The sequence below is a fragment of the Podarcis vaucheri genome (genome assembly GCF_965113315.1).
Source record: "Podarcis vaucheri genome assembly, chromosome: 12".
NCBI classification, from domain to species: domain Eukaryota; kingdom Metazoa; phylum Chordata; class Lepidosauria; order Squamata; family Lacertidae; genus Podarcis; species Podarcis vaucheri.
The window spans coordinates 40,349,676-40,376,401 of NC_138750.1; the positions used below are offsets into that span (position 1 = coordinate 40,349,676).

A 26,726-nucleotide genomic window follows, 5' to 3' on the forward strand; every position below is an offset into this window, starting at 1 on the left:
TAAAAGATAGAAGTGCTTCTTGATTACTTTATAATTTTTAATGGATAAATTGTTATTCAGATATGTATCTAACTAGGATATAGTTGCATAAGATATACACTTAAAATAGTTAGCTATATTTTACAATGTACTTTCTGAAACCTGCCAGGAAGAACTTGTACAAAATGTCTATCCACCTCCCTTGTTACCTTAAGTACAACTCTCTCCATAGCAACCAGAAACTTTTCAAAGCAGGAATAAACTAATCCTCTCTGGCTTGCAGAGCAGAGCCAAGGAATTTAAAAAACACTGGGCTTCCCAGCAGCTTAATACTTTGAGGGATTCAAAAGGCCACAAAGCTAAAGATACACAGTCCTCCCTTTTATCCCCCAGAGCAAAGGTAAGAGGAGAAAATTCAAGATGGGGGTTTCCTTCTAACATTTTTTCAGTTTTAAATCCTTTCCCGGTGCCACCCTAAAACTAAAACTATTTTTAATCATCAAAAGCCCTTCTTCAACATCCACACAGTTGTTAATTTCCCATCTGACTGTACGCCAGGCACTGTTTTGGCAGGCATTATTAGCTGCTTCTACTTTTATAGCTTCTTAAAAGGTAAAGGTAAAGGTACCCCTGCCTGTACGGGCCAGTCTTGACAGACTCTAGGGTTGTGCGCCCATCTCACTCAAGAGGCCGGGGGCCAGCGCTGTCCGGAGACACTTCCGGGTCACGTGGCCAGCGTGACATCGCTGCTCTGGCGAGCCAGAGCCGCACACGGAAACGCCGTTTACCTTCCCGCTGGTAAGCGGTACCTATTTATCTACTTGCCCCCGGGGTGCTTTCGAACTGCTAGGTTGGCAGGCGCTGGGACCGAGCAGCGGGAGCGCACCCCGCCGCGGGGATTCGAACCGCCGACCTTTCGATCGGCAAGCCCTAGGCGCTGAGGCTTTTACCCACAGCGCCACCCGCGTCCCCGGGTTCTTAGCACTGCTTTATTTCGCAATGAAACCTACATTCTTTTACAGTAAATCAGGTCTGATGTTGCGTATAACAGGCATGAATGCTGTATGGAGGATGCTTCCAGTAAAGGGATGCATGCATACATTGCTGTGTTTGTTTAGGGATGCTTTTAATGTTTAACAGGCCACTGTATTTTAATTTTTTGTTGGAAGCCACCTAGAGTGGCTGGGGAAACCCAGCCACATGGGCAGGGTATAAATAATAAATTGTTATTATTATTATTATTGGCTACAGTAGGCCAAATTTCCTATTTCAAAGCAAAAGTTTGTCTTTTGATACAGAAGGTATATTGTATTGGGATGAAGGACATTTTATGAGCGATGTCCTTTGCCAGTGCTTTTTTTCCCTAAAAAAATGTTTAGGGGTACTGTCATTTTCCTACTCATACTTAAATACTGCCCCTCAATGAGGCCAAACATAGATTCACAAAATGTTTAGGGGTATACTTCCCCCTACGTCCTCCCAGAAAAAAGCGATGTCCTTTGCAGTATCTGGAATTAGATATAGAATAAATTGTATGTCTATAGGGGTTTCCTGGCATGGGCACAAGTGAATCTTCATACATATCTAAGCATGTTTTGATAAAATTACATATTTGCAAGGTTCTTTTCAGGTTCACGATGAGAACATTAATAACTTTAAGCAAAATGTGATGTTAGTTTGCTTTTTTCTCTCTTTACATTTCATTTCCCTCTAATCTCACTGTTTTACATTCTTCACTACCACCACCATGTGTATGCAAGCTTGCTAATTCAGGATTACATTTCAGGCATCTGATGAAATGGATTGTGGCCCTTAAAAGCTTACGTCTTAATAAATTTCTTAGTCTGTTAGGTGCCATAGAATTCTTTGTTCTTTAAATTTAGAGAAAGAATGGTTTTGGATAATGAAAAGTTCACTGGTGTGGGGTTTTTTTCTGCAGGGAGGAAAACTGCATGCAACTAGAAGCAGTGTTTCCTCACATTTTAAAAGTATTTGTGTCTGTTTTTGGCAGTGGGTGTGTAGGTACAAACAATAAATGAATTTTAAAAATGATGTCATGCTCTATGGCTTAACTGCTAAACAAGAAGTGTGGAGTCAACCTCATCTGAAAATCATACTTGTTGGTCCTCTTATATGGAAACTCATCTTCTGTCTATAGATGTGTAGAGACTAACTGATTTTTTTAAAAAATGAGGAGGCAATGACATTCTACAAACGTGCAATGACATACTGTCAGGAGTTCAGGGACAGAGGCACAGGGGAGGCAGGAGATGGAGAGCGATGGGGAAGAATCCCAGGACAGCGAGGAAGAGGATGGCAGAGGGTCGGAGGACTCCATGAGCCTCTCCAGCGAATCTGAGGATTCCCAGGAGGGGGCGCCTGTGGTAAAGGCAAGGGGAGTCCCAGGGGGGACGCAGCGAGGGCAAGGGGCCAACAGGGGGTCCCAAAGTGGGAGCTGGGAGTCAGGACCAGTTTCCCCACCAGAGCGCAGCGAGGGGGAAGGAGGTTCCAGTGTGACAGGGGAAGCAGCTCTGGCAGCAGAAAAGGAGGGGAGGTCAGAGCAAGCCATCCTCCTGGAAGGGGAGGGGAGTAGTGAAGGGAGTAGTGTAGCTGTCAAGAGGAAGGTTAGAAGTTGGGCGCGCGCGCCAAGTTCAAATGTACAGGCGCGCGGAAGAACAGGGAGCCCGGAGGAGGAGCCAGGTCCCAAAGCCCGCAGGAGGGAGGGAGAGCAGTCTGAGGATTCAGCGTCAGGGGAATCCAGGAGGGGCGGAACCCCGGCGGGCAGGAAGACCCTGCGGAAAAGGAGAGAAAGGAAAAGGTGGAGCAGCGCAAGCTTCTTAAACTGGTGTAGGGGAGGGACCGACTCAGAGGGGACTTCAACGGTGTAAGGCTAACACACGTGGGGCTGCACGCCTCGGTTGTGGAACCAATAATGAACTGCAATAAACATCCTTGTATATAAGAAGAACTTGGCGTTGGTCTTTTGTGAGCTGAGACCTGAGGCAGCCCTGACACATACTATCTTAAATAAGTGTTGTACAAGTGTTTGTACAGGTTCTATTTTGATGAAAACAACATGACAACTGTCTTCACTTTGTCTTTGGTTCTGAGGCCAATAAAGATAATCTTAAGTCCAATGTGAATCCAGTGTGTGTTGTAGTGGTTAGTGTCAAGGCTTCAGGGAATCCTATCCCTTTTACGGTGAGATGCCAAGAAGTGGAAAAACAAAAAGAGTTCTTACCAGGTAGTTTATTCAATATTCAAAGAGAGAGACTAAGGAATGCGGTCTCTCTTAGTAAATGGCATTGCTCCAAGTAAAGTTCCACCACATCAGTTTCCCCTATTCTACGTCACCCCTGCGCTGACTGACCTGTGCTTCCTGCCTTTGAGTTTTCTGTTCTACCACCCTAAAGGCACACCTTGTTCTGGGAGAGTAGGGGTCAGGAATGCTTTCAAGAGACACCGAGTCTGTTAGCTGTCTCTCCCCTGGTGCTTCTTCCTCCTGCTATTCCCCAATATTTCCCAGCTTCTCCCCTCTGTAGCCTCTGAACCTTCTGCAAACCACTGTTCTAAATCAATACTATCCTCCTCTTCTCGGGAAGGTGCTGGAATGGGGGGCACGGTTCCCACCATTCCACCTCAGTCCGGCCCCTGACAGTGTGTATGACAAGGAGAATCAAATTCAAATCCCCACTCAGTCATGAAGCTCATTGGATGATCTAGGGCATATAACTTTCTCACAGCCTAAGCTAAGGATAGTTGTGAAGATAAACTGGGATGCAATTTCATGTATGCTGCCTTGAGCTCCTTGAAGGAAAGGTGAGACATAAATGTAATACATAAAGAAACTGGATGTTGCAGTATTATGTGTGTTTGTGGGAAGGGCAGAGCACTAGAACTGCAGTGACTGAGAAGTTATGATGAGGTGGTGTTCTGGACTGTACCACTCAGTCTGTGGGTGGGTGATCACATTTTTAATGCAGTCCTATGCCTTTGTGAATAGAAACAACAAAGTGCTGGAATAGTGTTCTTCACCTTCTCTCATTTAGAAACATTCAAATCCAGAATACACACCTACAGTTTGAAGCTGTGTAGTGCAGAATACCACCTCATTCTTCCATAAATGTAGACCAAAGCAGAGATGCTTCAACACAGGTAAAATAGAACCTGCTGTTTTCTATTAGTTCAGAGGCTCATAGGTTTAAGCTCTTTGTTGTGACTGGAAGTGACTGGAAACTGGTACGTATGTACACTTGCAGAGCTCTTATACTAATATGCAATCTTCATCGAATTTTCCTAGTCCTCCTGACATTATGCAGTGAAAGGGAAACATAAAACCTTTTCATAAACTTATCACAGAAGCCTACCATTATCAAATTGGTTAATGAAGAATGGAGCAATTTACTACAAGGATTTTATTATTGTTGTTGGGGATGGGCGAGAGGAATGATCCATTTGAGTCACCCTTTTACTTTGTAATGCTACTGAACCATTCTACCCACAGTCGACTTAGCTTCCTGCTGTTTCCCTGCAGACCCCCACATTGTTCAGAAACAGCTTGTCGCTGCAAATCAGCTTAGCCAACCATATAAATCCTTCCAAACATATTGCAGCCACTCTAATTGAGGGTTCCCCCCTTTATTGTATAAATTCTTCAGGTTTCAAGTTTAAAGCTGTGAACTGCAAACCAGAATTCAACACCACCAACGCAAACACAGACTATGGGAGGAAATATGTTTCCTGACTACCTGTCTCATTCTTTGGACAGCATCTTTGACTTTTATATTTAGACCAAATACTGAAGGAATGCATCCTGATAAAGAACTGAAGGAAGACAACAGCTCTGCCTCTCACCACAGGTATCTGAAAGTTGATTTAGGTATCATGTCAGTTAACAACTATAGTGAACACCACCAGAACCAAAGAGGAGAAATTATCAAGAAAATACTGGAGAGAACTTTATGTCCACAAAGGACTGGGGGGGGGGGTACAAGAGGACTGTAATCTGGTCAGTGAGTCAAGTGGTAAATGGAAAATTGTATGGATAACTTAGTAAGCACAGCATTTTCATGTGATTCACTTCTCATCCCAGCAAAGAAGGATTGTGTTGCTATTTATTTATTTATATATTTATTCATTTTATATGTTGTTTTCAACAGATGTACTATGTTCTTCAGGTACATGTGTACATTTATTTGTTACCATTTAGTTTTTTCTGCTTCAACAGTAACACTTACATAGACACTAGAAAGGGATTCACAAACACTAAAATGGTTCTCTGGAACTTCCTAAGCTATTTTATTTTGCAGAGCTAAATATATAACCAAAATTATCTTAGATTCATTTGCCATTTCCTGCAAGCCTCAAGTTCAAAATGTTGGTAATGTGCCAGTGATTCAGATTAACAGCCTTTTAGAATGCCATTCAAATAAATGCTATTTGGATGAATAGGATCTCATCTAGTTGGACCCTTAGAGTATACTGCCTATTACAAGCATGTCCTTTCTGTCTGTCAGATTTTGGAGGGTATAACACCTGATCTTAGACTTTTAAAAAACCAATGTAAGACAGTGTTTAGAGCAAGGGTGCATTAAATATGTGGCTGAGAAGGGGCATGATCTAAGGAGAGTCCCAAGGGCCAGAGTTCTGAAGGGCTGCATTTGGTCCCCAGAACTAAGGTTCCCCACTGCTGGTATAGAGCATTTAGACATGGTAAGGGGTGTGGCTATAGAAGCCAACTCCTAGGGGCCAAGGGGTCTTCGCTCCCCCAATAAAATATTTGAGGGGCCTGGGTCCACCCCAAAGTTGATGGGTATTGCCATTCAAATAGGGTGCATGTGCCGCATCATGTGATTGATTATGCAGGGTGGGGCTTACCCCTCCTATTTTATTCAAGGGGTCACCACTGGGTGTGGCTGAGGAGCAGGTGGGAAACACAGGTTCAAATTCCAACACAGCTATAAAGTTTACCAGATAGCTTTCAGCAAATTCTTCTTCTGCTGCTTAAGCATTAGATATTAACTCCCAAAATGCAACAATAAAGAAAGACCTCATCACACAGTTTTTCTACCTCACTACTGATGCCACTTCCAGAACCCTGCATCATAACCTAACCCCATGGCTCCTAAAATGGTAGTAGCCAGGAAGTGGTAGCTGTGGTGAAAAAAGCAGGTACAAGAGTAACTGGGGTGAAGTCTAAGGAGAGGAAAGGAAGGAGGTCAGCACCAGTTTTCAGCCCAACAAACAGAGATAAACTTTAAGAGGTGCTTGAACAAATTGCTTCTGTTTACAGAACCTCTCCAAACTGCTAAATGCATTTTGAGTATGGTATATTCTTCATCAGAGGTAATAACCAATTGTTCCCTTCTGGGAAGGGAGAAAATGAAGAAGCGATGAATCATAATTGCATTTGCACATACTTTGCATGTGGTAAGTCCCTGGTTCCAATTTTATGTGTTTGTTTTTCATTTAAAGATCAAGGAGAAGGCGGTGTGAGAAAATGGTACCTGAGTCCGTGAAGAGCTACTTTCAGCCAGAGTGGGCAATACTGAGTTAGAAGGACTTGATAAAAGGCAACTTCTTTTAAAGAGTTTTTCTTTTTAGGCACAGCAAAGGGTTCTGATGAAGAGCAATGGAGGCTGATCCATAAGGGCAAATGGATAGGATTGCCATATTTCAAAAAGTAAAAATCAGGACACCTAAAAAGATGTTGACATGTCTAAGAAATTCCTCCCCAGAAATTAATTTCACCTTTGAAATCCCCATAATGTCTGGAAAAATCTGGACATATGGCAGCCCTACAACCTGCTCCAGCAACGTAGTTCTGCTCTCAGCCAACCTGCCTTCTTATTTATGATTAGCTGCTGCCATCTTCCTCAGCCTCAGCTTTGCCCCTGTAGAACTCAGCAGGGAGCATGATGGTGACAAAACTAGAATTACCGGTAGTCATTGACTTTGGCTCCACCTACTGTTGGTCTCCTTGCCCTCAGCTCTTATAAGTCCCAATGGACAGCAACCACTGATGAAGAGTGTGCTCACAAATTAGAAAACCTGGAGTCTTTCTTTTGGAGTATACCTCTGTTGGCTCATCCAGACTCGCCTGCTTGTTTTGCAGCCAAACTTGCGGGTAACATTCAAGACCTGAGGCACTAATGTGTACCCTTTCTAATATTAATTGAGATTTGCTGCTGAGCCATGTTTTAAATTTTATGTGGGGTTTTTTTCTTATTCACAGTGCCTTGAACCAGACACTTTGATATTAGTTGCTGGAGGAGATTTAGAAAGCTATTTTAGTGAAGAAGTCTTCCAGAAAATTTCTTCTTTATTATATTACGCATCAAAGAGATATCTGTCCATCAATGTTTAGTCAGAGGAACCAGGATTATAAATTTTACCTAACTAGTATGGTCAACTGAAGAAGCAATGAAGACTTTTCTCTTGGAATGAAACTGAAGATGTAGTGGAAGCAATAAGGAAACATTTAAAAATATCTGAATACCAGGTAAAAGTAAATTGAAGGAATGCACAGGTAAAATGATGAGCAGATTCTTGTACTGTAGCTAGCTGGTACGCACTCATGCCCAAAGTACAATGGCAGCTACAAAGGGTATTACCCCCATTTTTTTTAACACCATCACTTTTTATTAATTAAAATCACTAAATACATTTGAGTAGGCAGTGCTGCCCAAACTTCAAGGATATTGTGAAACATGAAATCAACACAAAGCAATAAAGTTCATAGAAAATGTAATTTGCTTATCAGCTTTATCAATGAGCTTTTCAACTGTATGTACTGTAGATGAAAAGCAGAGGCAAAAGTGGGCATGAACTGGAAATTTAGAATGTTGGCCAAATCTTGCATTATTTTCCTGAAGAACCTCATTCATTTTATGTCTGTCAGGATGAGGCAAAATTGCTACAGCAATACAGTGGTACCTCGGGTTAAGTACTTAATTCGTTCCGGAGGTCCGTTTTTAACCTGAAACTGTTCTTAACCTGAAGACAACTTTAGCTAATGGGGCCTCCTGCTGCCGCCGCACCACTGGAGCACGATTTCTGTTCTTATCCTGAAGCAAAGTTCTTAACCTGAAGTACTATTTCTGGGTTAGCAGAGTCTGTAACCTGAAGCGTATGTAACCTGAAGTGTATGTAACCTGAGGTACCACTGTACTGTAGTTGGAAATGTATTCGAAATATCTTTTCCTAAGGCTGGAATTCTATGGATCAACCTTCTGCTAGTTAATCTGTTTTATATCTGACTGCTAAAAGGTTTGTGAATTGCTCAGTATCTAAAGTGAGTAAAATAGCATTCTTTTATATAATGGAGAACATCCCATTCTCCTTGATTAAACATTCAATTTAAAGGCCAATTTGCAGGTTCCTTTAGACTGCATGTGATCATCACAAAACAAGAAGCAGGATTATTAAACTGGCTGTTAAAATTAATATATGTTGCTGTTGAACAACAGCCACAAGCCTCATTCTCCCCCCAACACCAGAAAAATGTAGTTTCCCCAATGTCTGGGTGCCCACAATGATACTATTTAATGGATGTTGCAGCAGCTAGCAAGCTTTCTCATTGCTGCCATCCTGAAAGGGCAACAGATAGTTGCAACGGTAGAGGCCACACTCATTTGTACCTGCAAGAATTCTAAACTCTGTGTTCATCACTACTTCTAACAAATATAGTTTGTACTTTTGCATTGTAGACTGATACTCCCACAGATGACCCATTTATTGCGCATTCATTTTGGTTTTCTTGCACAAAGCTTACATAGAAATTATACTATCTGGTCTTTATTAAGCATTCATCCTGATTTCCTTGAATGGTGTTTATATACCTTTCCACTAATCATTCATTCACCCCACACTTCTAAGTGCATTTCCTTGTCATTTTGCTAACAGCAATAAGTCTGGTTTTTGTTTTTGTTTTTTTAAAAACACAACTGGATTTGTTGTGCTAGGGCAGCACAGCACTTTAATCCATTTAAATTGTTCAACTTGAATGCTTCTTGCAAAATACTCTCAGTCAGGAGACAACTTTAAGCCCCATCTATGAAAATGCTCTCATGTGTCTTTTGAATATCATTATTTGTACTACAGTGTGATCAAGTTAATTAAATGTTACCGTATGTTTGTATATTTACTTCTTTTTAACATCCTATGACCATTTTGGTGAATGGTGGTAAAGGAATCTCTTGATAAATAATACATAAAAAATATTCATCCAATTTTCTTCAGTTTTCAGTGTGTACACATAAGTGTTCTGGAAAGGAAAGCTGCTTTTCTGAACATCAGTGGTGCTGATGAAAGTACCATTCCCCAGCGGGGTGCTGCCATTCTGAGGTTGGCCCTGCATGGAATCTGCCTGACTAAAACACGTTTACCTTCACCATAATTCTTTATGCAATGTATTTTCCATTCTTCAAACAGTATTAATGAACTCCATATAACAGGCAGATTTCCAAATATATCTTTGCTTTGATATCTTTGGCTGGGGCTGATGAGAATTGGAGCCTATTATCTGGAGAGCCTCCTCTCTGTTTAACCCTCATAGAATCATACCCTCAAATCAGGTAAACTGTAGTCAGGGTGAAATCAAACTGGCTTATCTATAGGATTAAATTGGCAGGAACAAGACAAAAAAACAAGATTTACATGGTTTCTAGGTTGACTAGTAATTCTGAAAGCATCTTTAGAGAGAGCCATTTTTTCTAAACACACTTTATTCTTGTTTCTCTTAATTGCCTCATTAATGACATGAGCATCTTCCTTTGAGAAAGTAATTGCTAAGAGTGATATATTTCATGCTGTTACTAAATTTTATATTCTGTTTTTCACACTTACATAAAAAACATTATTTGTCACTAGTAACAGATGGTAGCAGTTTTTGCTACTGCTAATTAATTTAAGAAACAAAATTTTCTTCCTTCAGATAAAATGCCATACAATTAGACCATCAATTTTCAAGAAAATAGTTGATAAAATAAAAGCCATTAGAGACCAACTAAGTTTGCATGAAAAGTCAGGTATCTGAAGAAGTGTGCATGCACATGAAACCTTATACCCAGAACAAACTTAGTTGGTCTCTAAGGTGCTACTGGACAATTTTTAAATTTTTATTTATTTATTTTGATACAATATGTTATTTTTCAGGAATAAAAAAGTGATATGACTTTTAATCCATTCTCCACCTTGTCTCATTTCTCACTATTTAACAGAACAATGATTGCATATACTATTTTTTAATGTTTTAATGAGCATCAAGATAACAAAAGTACTGGTTCTATACCTTTTCTCTACTTGTAAGACGCACATATATTCAAGCATTACATTTGCCTCCAATGGTTTAGTGTATTATCTTACATTAGGGATAGCTAACATATAACCTTCAGATTCACTTGATCCTGTTTTCCCAATTTTACTTTGCCTACTACAAGATGACCTGCTCATTTGTTCAGCCTCTCTGCTCTGCTCTGCTCTGCTTTGCTCTGCTTTGCTCTGCTTTGCTTTGCTTTGCTTTGCTTTGCTTTGCTTTGCTGTGCTGTGCTGTGCTGTGCTGTGCTGTGCTTTGCTTCATCTGCCTTACATCACAGTTTTGCCTAATCCTTCCAGCATATATGAGCTCTGACCTATGGTTTGTACCCTGGGTCAGGCAAAAATCCTATTTAATGGAAATGCTGTTGAAATTCATTGAACTTACTTTCACTTTATGAAGTGCTTCTTTGCCCCTTTTTTATTTGACAATTGGATTTCAAAATCTGAGCTTTCAAGTTAATTTAACAACAGAAATGCAAGAATTATTTTTAGCATTGCTTTCATCTTTTCTTCTATAGAATATGGCTATAGCACTCTTGCAATTTTACTTATGACAACTGGATCTATGTTTGGCACAACTCTCATTCTATTTATTTCCTGTCAAGAATGTTACACCCTCATTTTACAGCTATTTGTGGGGTTAGCTGTAGGAATTCTTTCTGGAGATGTCCTACTACATCTTATTCCACAGGTAATATTTGTATTTCCTTAAGTTTCAGTTCTTGCACATTAAAACTGCTGATTCCTTCCCCAAATAAAAACATTCTACACATGCACTAAACTTCAGTATTTTATGACTTGTCTAGATGCAGGGCAGAATTTGAGTACTTTGTAAGTCAGGTAAGAGGGAGACTCAAGAGAGAGGGGGGCCCTGACTTTAAAGATGTTTCAAAATATGCTGGTAGGTTTTTGTTTTTGGGATGTTATTGCTTTATTACATTGTATCACACTTTTGTTTAATATTGTATTTTTATTTCTCAGTTTCATTGTTATGTTGTATTTTTTTGTTTTCTAAACTATTTAGAGATGATTTTAAGTATTAAGCAGTATACAAATATATGAAATAAATGGATGTGAAAAGAACTATACAGAAATGTAGAATAGTACTACCTCCACCATTAATTGAGCCAGAGTCCCTCCCCATGTGGAGAAACTCTCCACATAAATCAGCATGGGTGGAAAGCCTTTCTCTATGCCATCCAAATAATTGCATGACAGGGAAGCATTGCTGCTATAGGTGGCAGGAAGTGTAGACATGGTGCGTGAGGCTATCCCATTGTTTCAAAACATGTGAGGGGTACATGTGAGCTTCCCACTTGTTATGCCTCACTTGTTTATATCACACTACCTATATTTATCATTTTTCTTACATAGTAATGCAATCTTCAGTTTATCATGCTGCTGCATTGTAGGACACATTTTCCACTACCAGTTCAACAAGAGTTCATTGAACCACACCGATACAAATTCACTCCTGGTTCTCTGGATTATAAGAGTATTACTTGTCATTAAGCATTTGAAATAGCAATTCTATCTCTATGTATTGCTGGTAACATCACCACAAGTTAAGACAAAGTGTAGGTACATCAGTCACTACAACCCATACTTAACATTTATTACCTAACTCATCCAGGATGTTTAAGGATTGCAATTCCCTTAAGTTATTTTTAAACATTGCCCTTAATTTTTTAAATATAGAATCAGAATATGTTGACATTAAAACATTTCCTGTAATTAGCGAGTGCCTCCAAGAATTCTGCAATGTAACAATGCAAGTATATTCCTTATTTTTTTTTTTTATAATATTTTTTATTAGTTTTACAAAAGTTTTTATAACAGACAAACACAAAAAAGAAAACAAACAAACAAACAAGTATAATTTCATAATGTCATTTCATAAACTTCTTTCCTCGGACTTCCCCATACCTCCCCTTTCTGCATCCTCATGTCCAAATTTTATAGCAACTTATAAATGTTTTTTCCAACTCTAATTCATCATAGTCCTTTCTTATTCTAATCTTATATTACTGCAACCCTTTCTCTCTATAGAATCTCGACATTCTAAGCTTCATCAAGTTTATAGTAGTCCTTAAGATAAATCTTGAATTTCTTCCAATCTTCTTCCGCAGTCTCCTTTCCCTGGTCTCGAATTCTGCTCGTCATTTCCGCCAATGTCATATAGTCAATCACTTTCATCTGCCATTCTTCCACGGTGGGTAGATCTTGTGTCTTCCAATACTTTGCGATCAATATTCTTGCTGCTGTTGTTGCGTACATAAAGAATGTTCTATCCTTTTTTTGCACCAATTGGCCGACAATGCCCAAGAGAAAGGCCTCTGGTTTCTTAAGAAAGGTATATTTAAATACCTTTTTCATTTCATTATATATCATCTCCCAGAAGACCTTAATCTTCGGGCATGTCCACCAAAGATGATAAAAAGTACCTTCAGTTTCCTTACATTTCCAGCATTTATTGTCAGGCAAATGGTAAATTTTTGCTAGCTTAACTGGGGTCATGTACCACCTGTATACCATTTTCATCACATTTTCCTTTAAGGCACTACATGCCGTAAATTTAATTCCGGTGTTCCACAACCTTTCCCAGTCAGCAGACATAATATTATGACCAATGTCCTGTGCCCACTTAATCATAGCTGATTTAACTATTTCATCTTGTGTGTTCCATTTCAACAGCAAGTTATACATTCTTGACAAATTCTTAGTATTGGGTTCTAGCAGTTCTGTCTCGAGTTTTGATTTTTCCACCTGGAAGCCAATTTTCCTGTCTTGTTTAAAAACCTCCATTATTTGATAATAGTGGAGCCAATCTTGTACTTTGGGTTTTAGTTTTTCATGGCTCTTTAATTTCAGTTTCTCTCCATCCTGTTCTAAAATCTCACAATACTTTGGCCATCCGACCTCCATATTAACTTTCTTATGGGCCTTCGCCTCTAAGGGTGACAACCATCTAGGGGTTTTATTTTCCAACAGGTCTTTATATCTCATCCAAACATTGAACAACGCTTTCCTTACAATGTGATTTTTAAAGGCACTATGCACTTTGATTTTGTCATACCATAAATATGCATGCCAACCGAATGCGTTATTGAAACCTTCTAAGTCCAAGATATCTGTATTCTCGAGGAGCATCCACTCTTTCAGCCAGCAGAATGCTGCTGCCTCATAGTACAATTTTAAGTCCGGCAGGGCAAATCCCCCTCTTTCTCTTGCATCTGTTAATATTTTATATTTTATTCTGGGCTTTTTGCCCTGCCAGACAAATTTCGCAATATCTTTCTGCCACCTCTTGAAACAGTCCATCTTGTCAATAATCTGCAAAGTTTGAAACAAAAATAACATTCTAGGCAATACATTCATCTTAATTACTGCAATTCGGCCTAACATTGATAATCTCAAATTTGACCATATTTCTAAGTCTTTTTTAATTTCTAACCAACATTTTTCATAATTGTCCTTATATAAATTCAAATTTTTAGATGTTAAATTAACCCCTAGGTATTTCACCTTCTTAACCACCATCAAACCCGTCTCTTCTTGAAACTTATTCTTCTCCATGTCTGTCAGGTTTTTCCCTAAGACTTTAGTTTTTTGTTTATTCAATTTAAATCCAGCTACCTGGCCAAATTGTTGAATTATCTCCAACACCTTTTTCGTGCTAGTGTATGGCTCTTGTAAAGTCAGAACTAAGTCATCTGCGAAAGCCCTTAACTTGTAATGTTTTGCTCCGACCTGTACACCTTTAACTTGCTGGTCCTCTCTAATCATGTTCAGCAACACCTCCAGGACCGAAATAAAAAGCAATGGGGAAATTGGGCACCCCTGTCGTGTTCCTTTTTCTATCTTAAGTTCCTCAGTTATTACATTGTTTACAATCAACTTAGCTTTTTGTTCGGAATATATTGCACCCATACCATTCTCAAAACCTTGTCCTACCCCCATCCCATGAAGGTTCTTTTTCATAAAACTCCAAGAAATGTTGTCAAAGGCTTTCTCCGCATCCACAAATATCAAAACTGCTTTAGTATTTATATTCACCTCTAACTTTTCCAAAATGTCTATTATATTCCTAACATTGTCTGAGAGGTGTCTCTTTGGGAGAAAGCCTGCTTGGTCTCTATGAATCTTTTCCATCAATACTCTTTTGAATCTTTTTGCTAAAATGTCTGCAAAAATTTTGTAATCCACATTGAGTAACGAGATTGGGCGGTAGTTCTTCAATTGAGTCTTTTCAGTCTCTGTCTTTGGTATGAGTGAAATATATGCTTCTTTCCACGATTCAGGTGCCTTTTTTCCCTCTAAGATCTCATTACAGACATCCTTTAGCGGTTGTATCAACCATTCCTTTAACGATTTGTAATATCTGGAAGTCAGTCCATCTGGCCCTGGAGATTTGCCCAATTGCATGTCCTGAATGGCACCCTCTATCTCTTGTTCTGTTATTCTCTGGTTTAGATCCACCTTACTTTGAGGAGAGATTTTTTGTAATCCATGTTTATTAAGGAATTTATCTATGTCTTCTTCATTTTGTAATCCTTGGGAATAAAGTTTTTTGAAATAACTCACAAAACAGTTTCTTATCTCATTTGGTTTAGATATGGTCCTTCCATCCACTTCCAAACTTGAAACTGTATTTAATTTCTGTCTTTTCTTGAGTTGCCATGCCAAGAGTTTGCCACATTTGTCTGCCGACTCAAATGTCTTTTGTCTCATTTGCTTTATTTTCCACTCTATCTCTTGGTTCATCAATTCCATATATTGTGTTTGATACAATTTAATCTCCCTCAAAATCTCCTGGGACTTTGGTTTTGACCTTAATTTTTTCTCTCCTTCTTTTATCTTTTCCAAAATTTTTTCTCTTTTCTCCTTCTGCTTTCTCTTCTTTATTGAGTTTTGTTGAATCAAAAACCCTCGCATCACAGCTTTACTTGCGTCCCAGATCACTCTTCTTTCCACATCGCCCCTTAGATTGATTTCAAAATAGTCCTTTAAAGTTTTTTGGGCCTTCAAGTGGAACTCTCTATCTCGAAACAGGGTGTCATTCATTCTCCATCTAAACTGACCAGTTGTTGTAAGTTTCATTTCCATCTTCACGGCGTTATGGTCGGAGCAGGTTTTTGGGCAGATTTCTACCTTCTTAATCTTCGGAGCCATTCCACTAGTAATCCAGATTTGGTCGATTCTGGTCCAGGTCATCTTTGCTTGGGAGAAAAAGGTTCCCTCTCTTTCAAGAGGGTTCCTTGTTCTCCAAATGTCTATTAAGTCCATATTTTCAGTCATTTCAAAAAAAGTCTTCGGGAGTCTCCCTTCTTTAGTGAGTATCAGTCTTTGTGTCTTGTCCATGTTTGTAGAAACTACACCATTCATATCTCCCATGATTATCATGTTATATTCCAAATAGTCCATCAGGGTTTCATGAAGTTTTTTGAAGAATTCTGCTTTACCTTCATTTGGTGCATAAATCCCAATTATCAAAAATTTTTCTCCTTGTGCTTGAATCTCCACCGCTAAGTATCTTCCTTCTTCATCTTTAAAAATCATTTTTGGGGCCCACTTCTCTTTTACATAAATCACAACTCCTCTTTTTTTCACTTTGTCCGACGAGATAAATTCTTGTCCCAATTTTTTATTCATAAGCAGTCTCCTGTGGGCTCTGGTTATGTGAGTTTCCTGTAAACAAATCACGTCCAGTTGTTCTCTGTACAAAATGTGGAATACTTGTCGTCTCTTCAAAGGCATGTTCATCCCATTACAATTCCAACTAAGGAATTGCAGGGCCATCTTGTTATTTTTCTGGTATTCCTCCAACTGCTCCCAATTGTTGTTCCTCCTCTGTTGGTGGTGGAAGGTTCTGTCCAAATGAGAGGTTCAAGATATCTAATACACTCCTTTGCTCAGCAATTGGGTCTACAGTTCCTTTCTGTAGATCTTCTTGATTTTTATGCAGGAAGCTGTCTTTATCCTGTGTCGTCTTTATTTTCACCTTCTTCCCCCTATAGTCAAAGGACAGTCCCTGTGGAAATTCCCACCTAAAACGAATGTTGTTCTTCTTGAGCAGGTAAACCAGGTCCTTATAAGAAGCTCTCAAGTCCAGAATATGTTTAGGGATATCTTTAAAGATCTGTATCGGTGAATTCCCAATTTGTAAGGCCTTTTCAAAATGCAGTCTTAATATTTTGTCTCTTTCCTCCTTCGATCTCAAGGTGATCAAGCAGTCTCTCGGTACCTTTCTATTCTGTCTTCTGCCCAGTCTGAATGCCGTTGTGATTTTGATTTCGTCTTCCTCTAAGTCTTCCCAAGCATCAGCAAACTCCTTCGTTAAAAAGTCCGTGAGATTGTCTCCTTCGTCCTCTGGAATTGATCGTAATTTCAGATTCCTTTCTTTTCTTTGTAGTTCCCACAGTGCCAGAGTTGCATCGTGGTCATAGACCTTCCTGGCAATCGGTTCTAATTTTTCCTGAGTCTCTCCAGCAATAGTTCTGGCTTCCTCCGCAATTTGACGTGTGGCAGAGTTCTCTTGCGTAAGCTTATTTATAGATTCTGTATTCAAATCAAGTCTTGCTGTCAAGTCTGTCAATTTCTGTGAGTTCTCTGTCAATTTCTTAGTGTTCTCTGCCGTTTGCTTTGTTAAATTCTCCAGGGATTGATTTATCTTAAGAAGGGCTTGCGATACTGCATCCATGGAGACTGCTGTACCTCTTTCTTGTCCTGTTGTCACTGTAGAAGTTATTCCTGAGATCGAGCCTCTTTTCTTGTGTTGCTGCAGCTGTTGTTGATATTGCCTTGTCTTGGCTCTCGTGCTTATCTCGTCTGCTGGGCCACTCATATCCCAAGGTCGTTTCCCACAAGAGCCCTCTCCTAAGAAAATTCCACTGTCCCAAAGCGTAGCAACTTTTAGTTTACCCTCTAGAGGGAGCAAATCAGAATGTCCGCAAACCGAAATAAAGAGTGTTAAAAAGCAAATTTATCAGGAGGCTTCTATAAGTATAATGCAACACTTTCCCAGTAAATAGAGTCCCAGCCTTCCCTGATATAATGTATCCACAAAGTCCCAAAACTTTGTAACAAATAAACAATAAAGCTTCCACTTTGTTGCTTTCACAGGAATCTGAAGTCAGTTCAGTGTTCCTTTTGTTTTATGAGCAGTTCGTACCAGGTTGGAGGCTGCAGAAAGTTTCCTTTTCCTTTAAATTAGTCATGCAGCTTGTAAAGTCACTTTTTCCTCCCCTCTGCCCTGCAAGCTGGAGGGGATAGTCAAAGTCCAAGTGTCGGGTTCAAGCATTTAAAAACGATTTTCCCTTACGGATGCAGCTTAGTAACTTTCGTTGCTTTGATTATCATGCAGTCGGGGGAAGGCAGACTTCCTTAATTTTTGCCTTTCCCGTTTTCAGCCTAATTTCAGGTAGTTTTAATTCGAATAGAGGTTCAGTCTTACTCACGGGTCTTTTTTGTCCAGATTATTCAGGAAGGGAATCGGCGCTCTCCACTAATGGCGACGCGGCTTCACTCTGCGGGCTGGGTAGCGATTCTCAGCACCGCGCTCCCCCGTTGTCGTTCCGGAGCCTTTAAAAAGGCTCTTTCTGCGGTAAAGAGGGGGCGCTTCGGGTGCCCACCGAATCTCCTTGTTCACAGGATCCGTTCCTGTGATTTTAGGGGTCCCCCGCTTGCCGAAGCGGGTCAGACCCGAACTCGCAGAGCCGTCCTCTCTCCGGAGCTCGGAGAGAGAGCAGCCATTAGCGCTGGCGCCGAACCGGAAGTCCCAATGCAAGTATATTCCTTAGAGGCAAGGAGGAGCAAGAGATAAAACCTGCCCCATGTATTAAATGGATTGTTGATGATGAACTAGAGCATAGTTTTATCTTCAACAATTGGAAATACACCAAAAGGAAAATGTACAAAGAAAAATGATTTCTCTCTGCCAAATCTTCTAAAGCACGCCATCAGGACAATGATCACAAATTATATATAGAATTGGCTAAAATGACCTATAAAATCTGAGATCAAAAAGGGACAAAGTTTGAAGAAGAATGGGGTAAATTTGTTGTGTACATAAAAGTTAACTGTAGAAGATTAAAAACTGTAGCAGGGTTAACATGAATCCTGTGATGTGTATAGAAGGGGATTAAGAACCTGCAAGAGAAGATATGTATTAAGAAAACCGAAGCAGGGAAGGAAGGAGGTCGGGGCGTGAATATGCGCAATGTAAATAAGTGGATTCAAAATGATGATTGTAAAAGAATGTTATATTTATTTTTATCTTTTTTCTCTCTCTTTTTTTTGTTTGTGGAAAATTTAATAAAAAGCATTTTTTTTTAAAAAAAGGACAAAAATCACAAACCAAATTGGCCTACAGTGCAATTAGTATATGTATATCTGCATCAGGCTTCCTCAACCTCGGCCCTCCCGATGTTTTTGGCCTACAACTCTTATGATCCCTAGCTAGCAGAACCAGTGGTCAGGGATGATGGGAACTGTAGTCTCAAAACATCTGGAGGGCTGAGGTTGAGGAAGCCTGGTCTACATGGAAAACCTCGGCCTGAAAGCAAGATGAGACCCCAACCCCATAGTCGCCTTTGACTGGATTTAACAATCCAGGGGTTCAGTTCTCTTTCCATACTACATAATCACATTCTATGCTACCCATCATGGCTATAAAATGACATTTTCCCTTAAATTATGGGTATTAGGGGTGGCTAACCACGGCTTATAGAGCATATCTGCCCACCAATATTTTTGCCACTTAAAAAAACCAACTGCCGTTTTTCATCTCACCCTGCAATGTCTTGATGCCATAAGTGGTTTTTTTTGGAACCTTAAGGAGTTAAATTTTGACCATTTAAAAAGAAAAAATAATTTAATTTCACAACTTTCAATTTTCATTATAAAATTTTGATCCAGGAATCAAAGCTATATTTTTACTCAGAGGTAAAAATGAATCCTAGCGATTCAGGATTGCCATCTTACAGCACAAATGTATGCATGGATCGGATTACAATCTTAATGTGGGATGCTTAAAATTTGGGTTAAGAGAACCTCCCCCTGCCACACACACAACATATCTCTGTCATGTAATACCTTAAACCTTGCAGAAGGAGCCAAATACACATCATATTTCAGTATTTTTATCCATAGAGGTGTATGTATTTCTATTGATTGTACCACTGCAACTTCTTTTACCTATTTATTGTGCTTTATGTTTTGTTCTTAGAGTCATTTTAAAATTCTGAGCTCCTCTGAAAGTCTTTGAACTAATGGAGCAGGTTGAATTAATGTGTAACTAGAGATGGAAGAGAAATTTGATTCAGTTCCCACTTAAAGGGATCTAATTCATACTTTCATACTTTCAAAAACACTATGTGAACCAAAACAGAACCATCCTTTAGTAATTCTCTGAATTTTGCAATTCAGTTCTTCAGCCAAGTAATGTGTACCAAAATGTACACATATTACTGATTAGAATATACAAAAATGAATTAGGGAAAACTACATTGTAACAATGTGTACATTGGGAGAAATTTACACAAAGAACCTGATGAATTTTCAAAAGGATATATTTTTTAAACTCATAAACTGATGTGGAAATTTGGAGAAATTAAGACTGGAAAAATAAGAAACCTGAAATTGACAGATTCACCCATCCCTATGTCTAACTTCATTTAGCCCAGATGGAAACAAATAGGTATATAACTGCATCTCGTAATGATACATTTCAGTTTCCTTTAATCTAGGAAATTTCAAAACATGACCCCTAAATGCTCTGGTATGATCCTTAGCAGTTCCCTGGCATATAGGACTTGCTATCCATTTCAGGGATGGCATAATGCTGTCTTTTCTTCAGGGCTAGTTTCCATACTATTATCTTAATCCATCTTTGGCTGTTTCTGTGCTATTCAATCATCATACTCTAATAACATAAAACATATATTAGGTAACAGAACAGTAATTTGCTTCAATCTAATTGTGCCTGCATTGGGGATAATTCTAAGAAAGTGTCCTCTTTTATCTCATCATCTCTCTCTGCATCAAAGAAATAGATATGTGATTTTTTTTGCTTTTTTGCAGTTTTGACAGGAAAGGCTTCCAACTTCTGCATTTCTAGTAGCTGAAGAGCAATGCTATGGCCCAGTTTAAGGTTGACAGAGCATACATAGCTACAACTTCTAAGGGTGCTTCCAAACAATGGCTATTTTTAAGTTTTAAATTTAGACCGCACATTTATAGTTGATTAGGTCAACCTCAACAAACCTGCCCCAGCCCCCAAATAGGACTTTTTTGCAAAAAAGAAAGTGACAGGAAAATGTACTGGAAAGCTTGAGATTGCACTTGCTTTGAAGCATTAGCTAAGCTCCCTGCTGACAAATCAGAATGAATGCTCAATAGTCAACATTATCTAATCTCTCCATAAACAAAAGCTCAATAAACAGGTCATCTAGAAGTGACCCAAGAGTTATTGCATTAGAAGTAGAATGGTTGCACAAGTGGAGCATCTCAAGACTGTGCAACAACTGGTTCCTTTAAGGACTTGTGTAACACCATTTTTCTTATTCAAATGTGGATTTTTACACTAGAACCTCATTTCTAGCAGCCAGGAGTGAGAAGTTGGTCCCTTACCTTTCCCGCCCCGACCTGGCCACAGTGATCCATGTGACGGTCATCTCCAGGCTTGACTACTGTAATTCGCTCTATGCGGGGCTGCCCTTGAAGCTGATCCAGAAACTCCAGAGGGTGCAGAATGCTGCAGCGAGGCTCCTCACAGGGTCTCTGCCATGGGAGCATATTTACCCAGTGCTTTTCAAACTGCACTGGCTCCCGGTAGAGTACAGGGTCAGATTTAAGGTGCTGCTTTTGACCTTTAAAGCCCTTCACGGCCTAGGACCCTTGTACCTACGGGACCGCCTCTCCCGGTATGCCCCATGGAGAGCCTCAAGGTCCATAAACAGCAAGACCCTAGTGGTCCTGGGCCCTAAGGAAGTTGGATTGGCTTCAACCAGAGCCAGGGCCTTTTCAACTCTGGCTCCGGCCTGGTGGAACGCTCTGCCTCATGAGACCAGGGCCCTGCAGGATCTGATTTCTTTCCACAGGGCCTGTAAGACAGAGTTGTTCTGCCTGGCCTTTGGCTTGGAGCCAATTTGATTCCCTCCCTCTCTTTCTTTTTTCCTTTCCTTCTCCTCCTGTGATGAGGCTACATTATCATATTTTAATTTTTCAATATTTTAATGTTGTATTTTAATGTTGTTTTTAAGTTGTAATCATTCAACTTGTTTTTATTATTGCTTGTAAGCCGCTCTGAGCCCGGCCTTGGCTGGGGAGGGTGGGGTGTAAATAAAAAAAATATTATTATTATTATTATATAAATCCCCCAATGGATTGGTTATAGGTCCAAGCACTGAATATTTTACCTAAGCCCTAACCCTCCACCTCCTTAAAAAAAATTACTTATAGTGTGGATTTCTTCTGAAATGGATCTAAATTTGCAACTATACATATAAATCAGCTTTTAAAAAGCTCAGTGTTCTATCCTTATATATCTTTTTCTTCTCAGTCTCTTTGCTACCTCTTCTTCTCCAATGTCCTTACTTTGTTCTTATTATTTTGTATTTGGTTTCCATGTAAGGCAACAACCACTTGATTCCCCATTTTAATTTGGGACATGCATTAAGCAGACTTAGCATACTGTCACTTTTTCCAGCTTAAGAAACTGACTACAAGCAGTAGCCATCTATATACAGGTTACTTCCATAAGCACTTATTTTACTATTTTCTATTATAAGCAGCTACCCATAGTAAGCATGTACAGTGGTACCTCGGGTTACATACGCTTCAGGTTACATACGCTTCAGGTTACAGACTCCGCTAACCCAGAAATAGTGCTTCAGGTTAAGAACTTTGCTTCAGGATGAGAACAGAAATCGTGGGGCCACCAGGGGGCGCATTGGAAGATGGCCGACAATAACATCTCTCCGACCCACACAAGATAATTAAGAGGCTGTGATGGGAGTATGCAGCCTCCCTTGCCCCCCCCCAAGGGAATGGGGGGGGACTGCCTTGCTAGCTGTGTCCATAATTCACCCCCGGATTTGAAAGAAGGGGGTGAGGACACTTGGCACGAAGCCCTTGGGTGAGGTCGGCTCTCCCTGACGCTGTCTCTAATCGCGCACTGGTTCGCATTAGCTCGAAATATATAATTGGAAATATATAATTGGAAAGAAGCTAATGCACATACATCAAGTAAAGATCGGGAGTAAAGACTGCTGATTAATGGGATCTCTGCGAGAGGAGTGACGGGCTGGACAAATAAATCAAGTGAAGAATCATCATTAAAAGACTGGTATGTCGGAGTGAAACGGAAAGGGGGGGAGGAAAAAACTTTTCTTATTTTGTCTTATGTGAGTACCAATAACCCTCCCCTCCAGAGAGAAGAATCGTTGCTAATTACTAATCACAAGCAGGAGTTAAGAACTGTGTGGAAATGAATTACTGATCAAAGAGAGGACTGGTGGAAACATCGGGAAATGGAAATAAAGTTTTATGACGCAGTTACAAATGGACTTTCGTTAAGACAGGCTTGCCGATAGGAGGACGAGGGGGAGGAGGACTAGGGTCATCGGAATGTGAATGTATGGTTATCGGAATGTGATCTTGACCTGGCAGGTCCCCCTAAGTTACAGATTGGCAAGCCTGTGGAAATCAACGGACAGACTGTGGGAATGTTTTTTACGGAGGTGTGGAAATGGCATCTGTCCTTTATGTGATATGACTTTTGGAGAGTGTAAAACCCACACAGAATATGTTTGTTTGCAACCCGCTTGTGAAGATTATCAGAGATCACAAAGAAAGGAATATATGATAACAACAAGAAGATGAGGAAAATAACAAAGAGACTATCTGGACAGAACTGGATAGAACTGTTTAATTAAAGCAGCAGCAGCAAGAGTGACGTTTGGATCCCTTTCGGAATTTGAAGTATGGGTACCCCCAACAAAAATTTTAAAAATCTGGCTGTATAATTTGGAACTAATGTGATTTGGAATTAATGTGATTTGATTGGCCTGTTAATAAAAATTATATCTAAAAAAAGAGAGAACAGAAATCATGCTCCGATGGTGCGGTGGCAGCAGGAGGCCCCATTAGCTAAAGTGGTGCTTCAGGTTAAGAACAGTTTCAGGTTAAGAACGGACCTCTGGAGCAAATCAAGTACTTAACCAGAGGTACCACTGTATATGGAATAGAGTACCATCAGCTGAATGGCTTTTGCTTAATATTGTAGTACTGGTCAATGGTAACAGTGATTTCTGCCTGCTTCTCCATGGTCTATATTTAGCAAATACAGTAAAGTCATGGAAAACAAATTGTTTTCCATCTAGTCTGGGCTTATTATGGTGCTTAGCAGCGCTATCACCCCTGCATGCCAAAGTACAAAATGTTAAGGTCATTTAGTTCTGTCTTTTACTACAGCCATTACATATCCATATACATAATCTATCTCAATTTAGAACAGTCTCAGGTGTGGCATGCTAAGATTTTGACCTAGCTAATGTGCATGGCCATTTTCAAACTTAAAATGGTAAAGAGAATCTTTTATTTTTGTGGTACTCTTGTTCTATGATCTAATGTGCTTTTCATGATTTTTAAATGTATATACAAGTTGACATCTAGGTTTAGTCTGTAAGTTGGCAGAGAAATCTAGGAAGCCTGCCAATGTTACCAAGCGTGAAGAACTACCAGAAAGCTAAGGGAGGGTAGGTTCTGAACCAGGCGAGGGTAGCCAATGGGTGGGTCTAAAACCCCTGGTGAGTTAGAGACTTGTTACTTATGTGATTGATAGGTCCAACTAATCAATGTTGAACCCCAGAAAGTGAGGGAGATAAGATTTGCCCCACTGGCAAAATCCAGTTCCCCATGCTTGCTATAGGTGATCTTTCAGATGACCTTTAAAAACCAATGTGCAAGATCAGAACTGGGTGCTAAGCTTCTAATTCCCAACATGAATCACTTCTTAACTAGGACCTGTAGATCATGTGGGATGTAGTAATATGATTCTGTATCACATTTCCAAGTGAGAAAGATTGGGAATTCAGAGGGAAAGCACGCACATTAACTTTTGTCAGCGAGTCAGGCTGGAACGCTAGGAACTGAGATCCCTATGTAGTTATTTAAGAACAAACTGGGATGTGGGTGGCGCTGTGGTCTAAACCACAGAGCCTAGGGCTTGCTGATCAGAAGGTCGGCGGTTCGAATCTTCACGATGGGGTGAGCTACCGTTGCTCAGTCCCTGCTCCTGCCAACCTAGCAGTTCGAAAGCATGTCAAAGTGCAAGTAGATAAATAGGTACCACTCCGGCGGGAAAGTAAACGGTGTTTCTGTGCGCTGCTCTGGTTTGCCAGAAGCAGTTTTGTAATGCTAGCTGACCCAGAAGCTGTCTGTGGACAGCTCCCTCGGCCAGTAAAGTGAGATGAGTGCCCCAACCCCAGAGTCATCCGCGACTGGACCTAACGGTCAAGGGTCCCTTTACTTTTACCCTTAAGAACAAATTATAGTACATTACATGCACGTTTACTCAGAAGTAACAAGAGGACATACTCCTTAGTAAGTGCATTTAGGTTTGCGCTGTTGTGCAAATATAAAACCCTCTTTGGCCAGAACGTACACTTGCTTCCCCCCAATTCTCGCATTAAAAAATGTTCAGGCATTCACATAAAGAAAATAAGGAAAAGGTGATTTCAATGTCACATATGGAAATGGTGCAACATTTTGCACAGAAAGGTCCATCTTAATTGTAGCCACTACTGTGAAACAGTACCAGCCTTTTATGGGCTAATTAATATTTAATGTCTCTCTTCCTCTTCTTAGGAGATTTTGCAGTACTGTTAAGTACAGGTCTTTCTTCAAAGATTGCCATTTTAATGAACTTCTTAAGTGCTCTAACTGCTTTCATAAGACTTTACATTGGCCTTTCAATATCAAAAGATCCTTGCATTAATTACTACACCACACTGACTTTCTGTCAGTGTCCAACAGTTGGATAGCTTAGCTCATAAATATGGCACTGTACTACTGGATCAAGTCTCTGGATGCTTCTGGACTACTGCTAATTTCGGGTAGGATTCAATTATGTAACAGCGAATGTAGGTTGCAGAATTAAAGTTGATTTGCAGCTCTTGTGTAACAAACCCACTTCCAACCAAAATAGGACTTTCTGCTATAAGGAAAGCGTTCATCAAACATTCTTTTCTTGGAAGGATTCCTTTCAAAACTCTATGCATGTAAACTTCCAGTAATTCTTTATAGTGATGGTGTAAGAGCTGAAATCTCAGAACTGTATTTCTCATTTGATGAAGTAGAAAATATGTTCCAAGCTTACTACAGATTTGAATCTTATATTTAGAAACCTTGGGTTTAAAAGTCTTTACTAATGAAGTTTGTCATGTTTCCCATAAGACTCAGCCTGCCCCACCCACAGTCCCAGATATTAATATATTTGGCTCTCTTACTGCTGCCTCATTCTTTTTTTAGCTTCCTGAAATGACTCACATCCAGACACAGAGGCCCTGGTTGATGTTTCTGCTATAGAACCTTGGATTACTATTAGGTTGGTTCTCCCTCTTGCTTCTAACTATATTCTTTCTAACCTTCTCACATTGTACATGGGCATGACTTGTAGGCTGATGGCAATAATGGATCTTTGGATTGCAAGCATTGTTTGATTGGTTTTGCTGCAGAAATCAAGATCACATTGATCTTATGATAGGAAAGAAGGAATGAGATGTCAAGGAGATGAGTAAATATATGACCTTTAGAAGACATCTGAAAGCATTGTACGGGGAAGCTTTTTAATATTTAATGTTTTGTTATGTATAAATATATGTTAAATGCTGCCCAGAGTGGCCGGGGCAACCCAGTCAGATGGGTGGGGTACATATAATAAATTATTATTATTATTATTATTATTATTATTATTATTATTATTATTATTATTATTATTATTATTATTATTCCAACTCATGACAAGTGGCAAGCATGGTAACAGAGGACTGGAGCTAGTGAGCTTGTTCCCATCATGCAGCCTCCCTTCATGTGGCAATTTAGCCGACATTGTTAGTGCCTGAAGAGGTCTGCGCAGTACAATCCTGCGGATTTCTACTAAGGCTACTAAGCACAAATGAGTTCCTTGGAACATTCCCAAGGAAGTGTGTATATGATTGGTGTGTGTAGTTTTAGGCTTACCATGTATAGAAGAACCATGTATGGCAACTTGAGCTCCTTAGCTCAAGTTGCCATACATGTTAAAATAAATAAATATGAAAACGAATTACACTGTGAAATTGGTCATTACTTTCATTCAGCAAATCACAGTTCCCATGACTCTTCAAAATAAGCTATGACTAGTATCAAATTAGTGATGAAAATCACAG

The 26,726-nt window shown here is 39.8% G+C and overlaps 1 protein-coding gene across 1 annotated transcript; it reads left to right on the forward strand.

Moving 5' to 3' along the window:
• SLC39A12 (solute carrier family 39 member 12) lies at positions 1-25,968 on the forward strand (the record flags this gene model as incomplete). The annotated part of the gene is given in 12 exon segments (XM_082194062.1): positions 1-379; positions 4,638-4,966; positions 6,272-6,324; positions 7,214-7,293; positions 7,295-7,390; positions 7,392-7,416; positions 7,418-7,480; positions 9,914-10,002; positions 10,768-10,987; positions 25,155-25,331; positions 25,828-25,881; positions 25,885-25,968. Coding segments are annotated over 11 exon segments (1,122 nt in total). The 5' UTR covers positions 1-379; positions 4,638-4,785.
• Between the last annotated feature and the right edge of the window lie 758 nt (positions 25,969-26,726).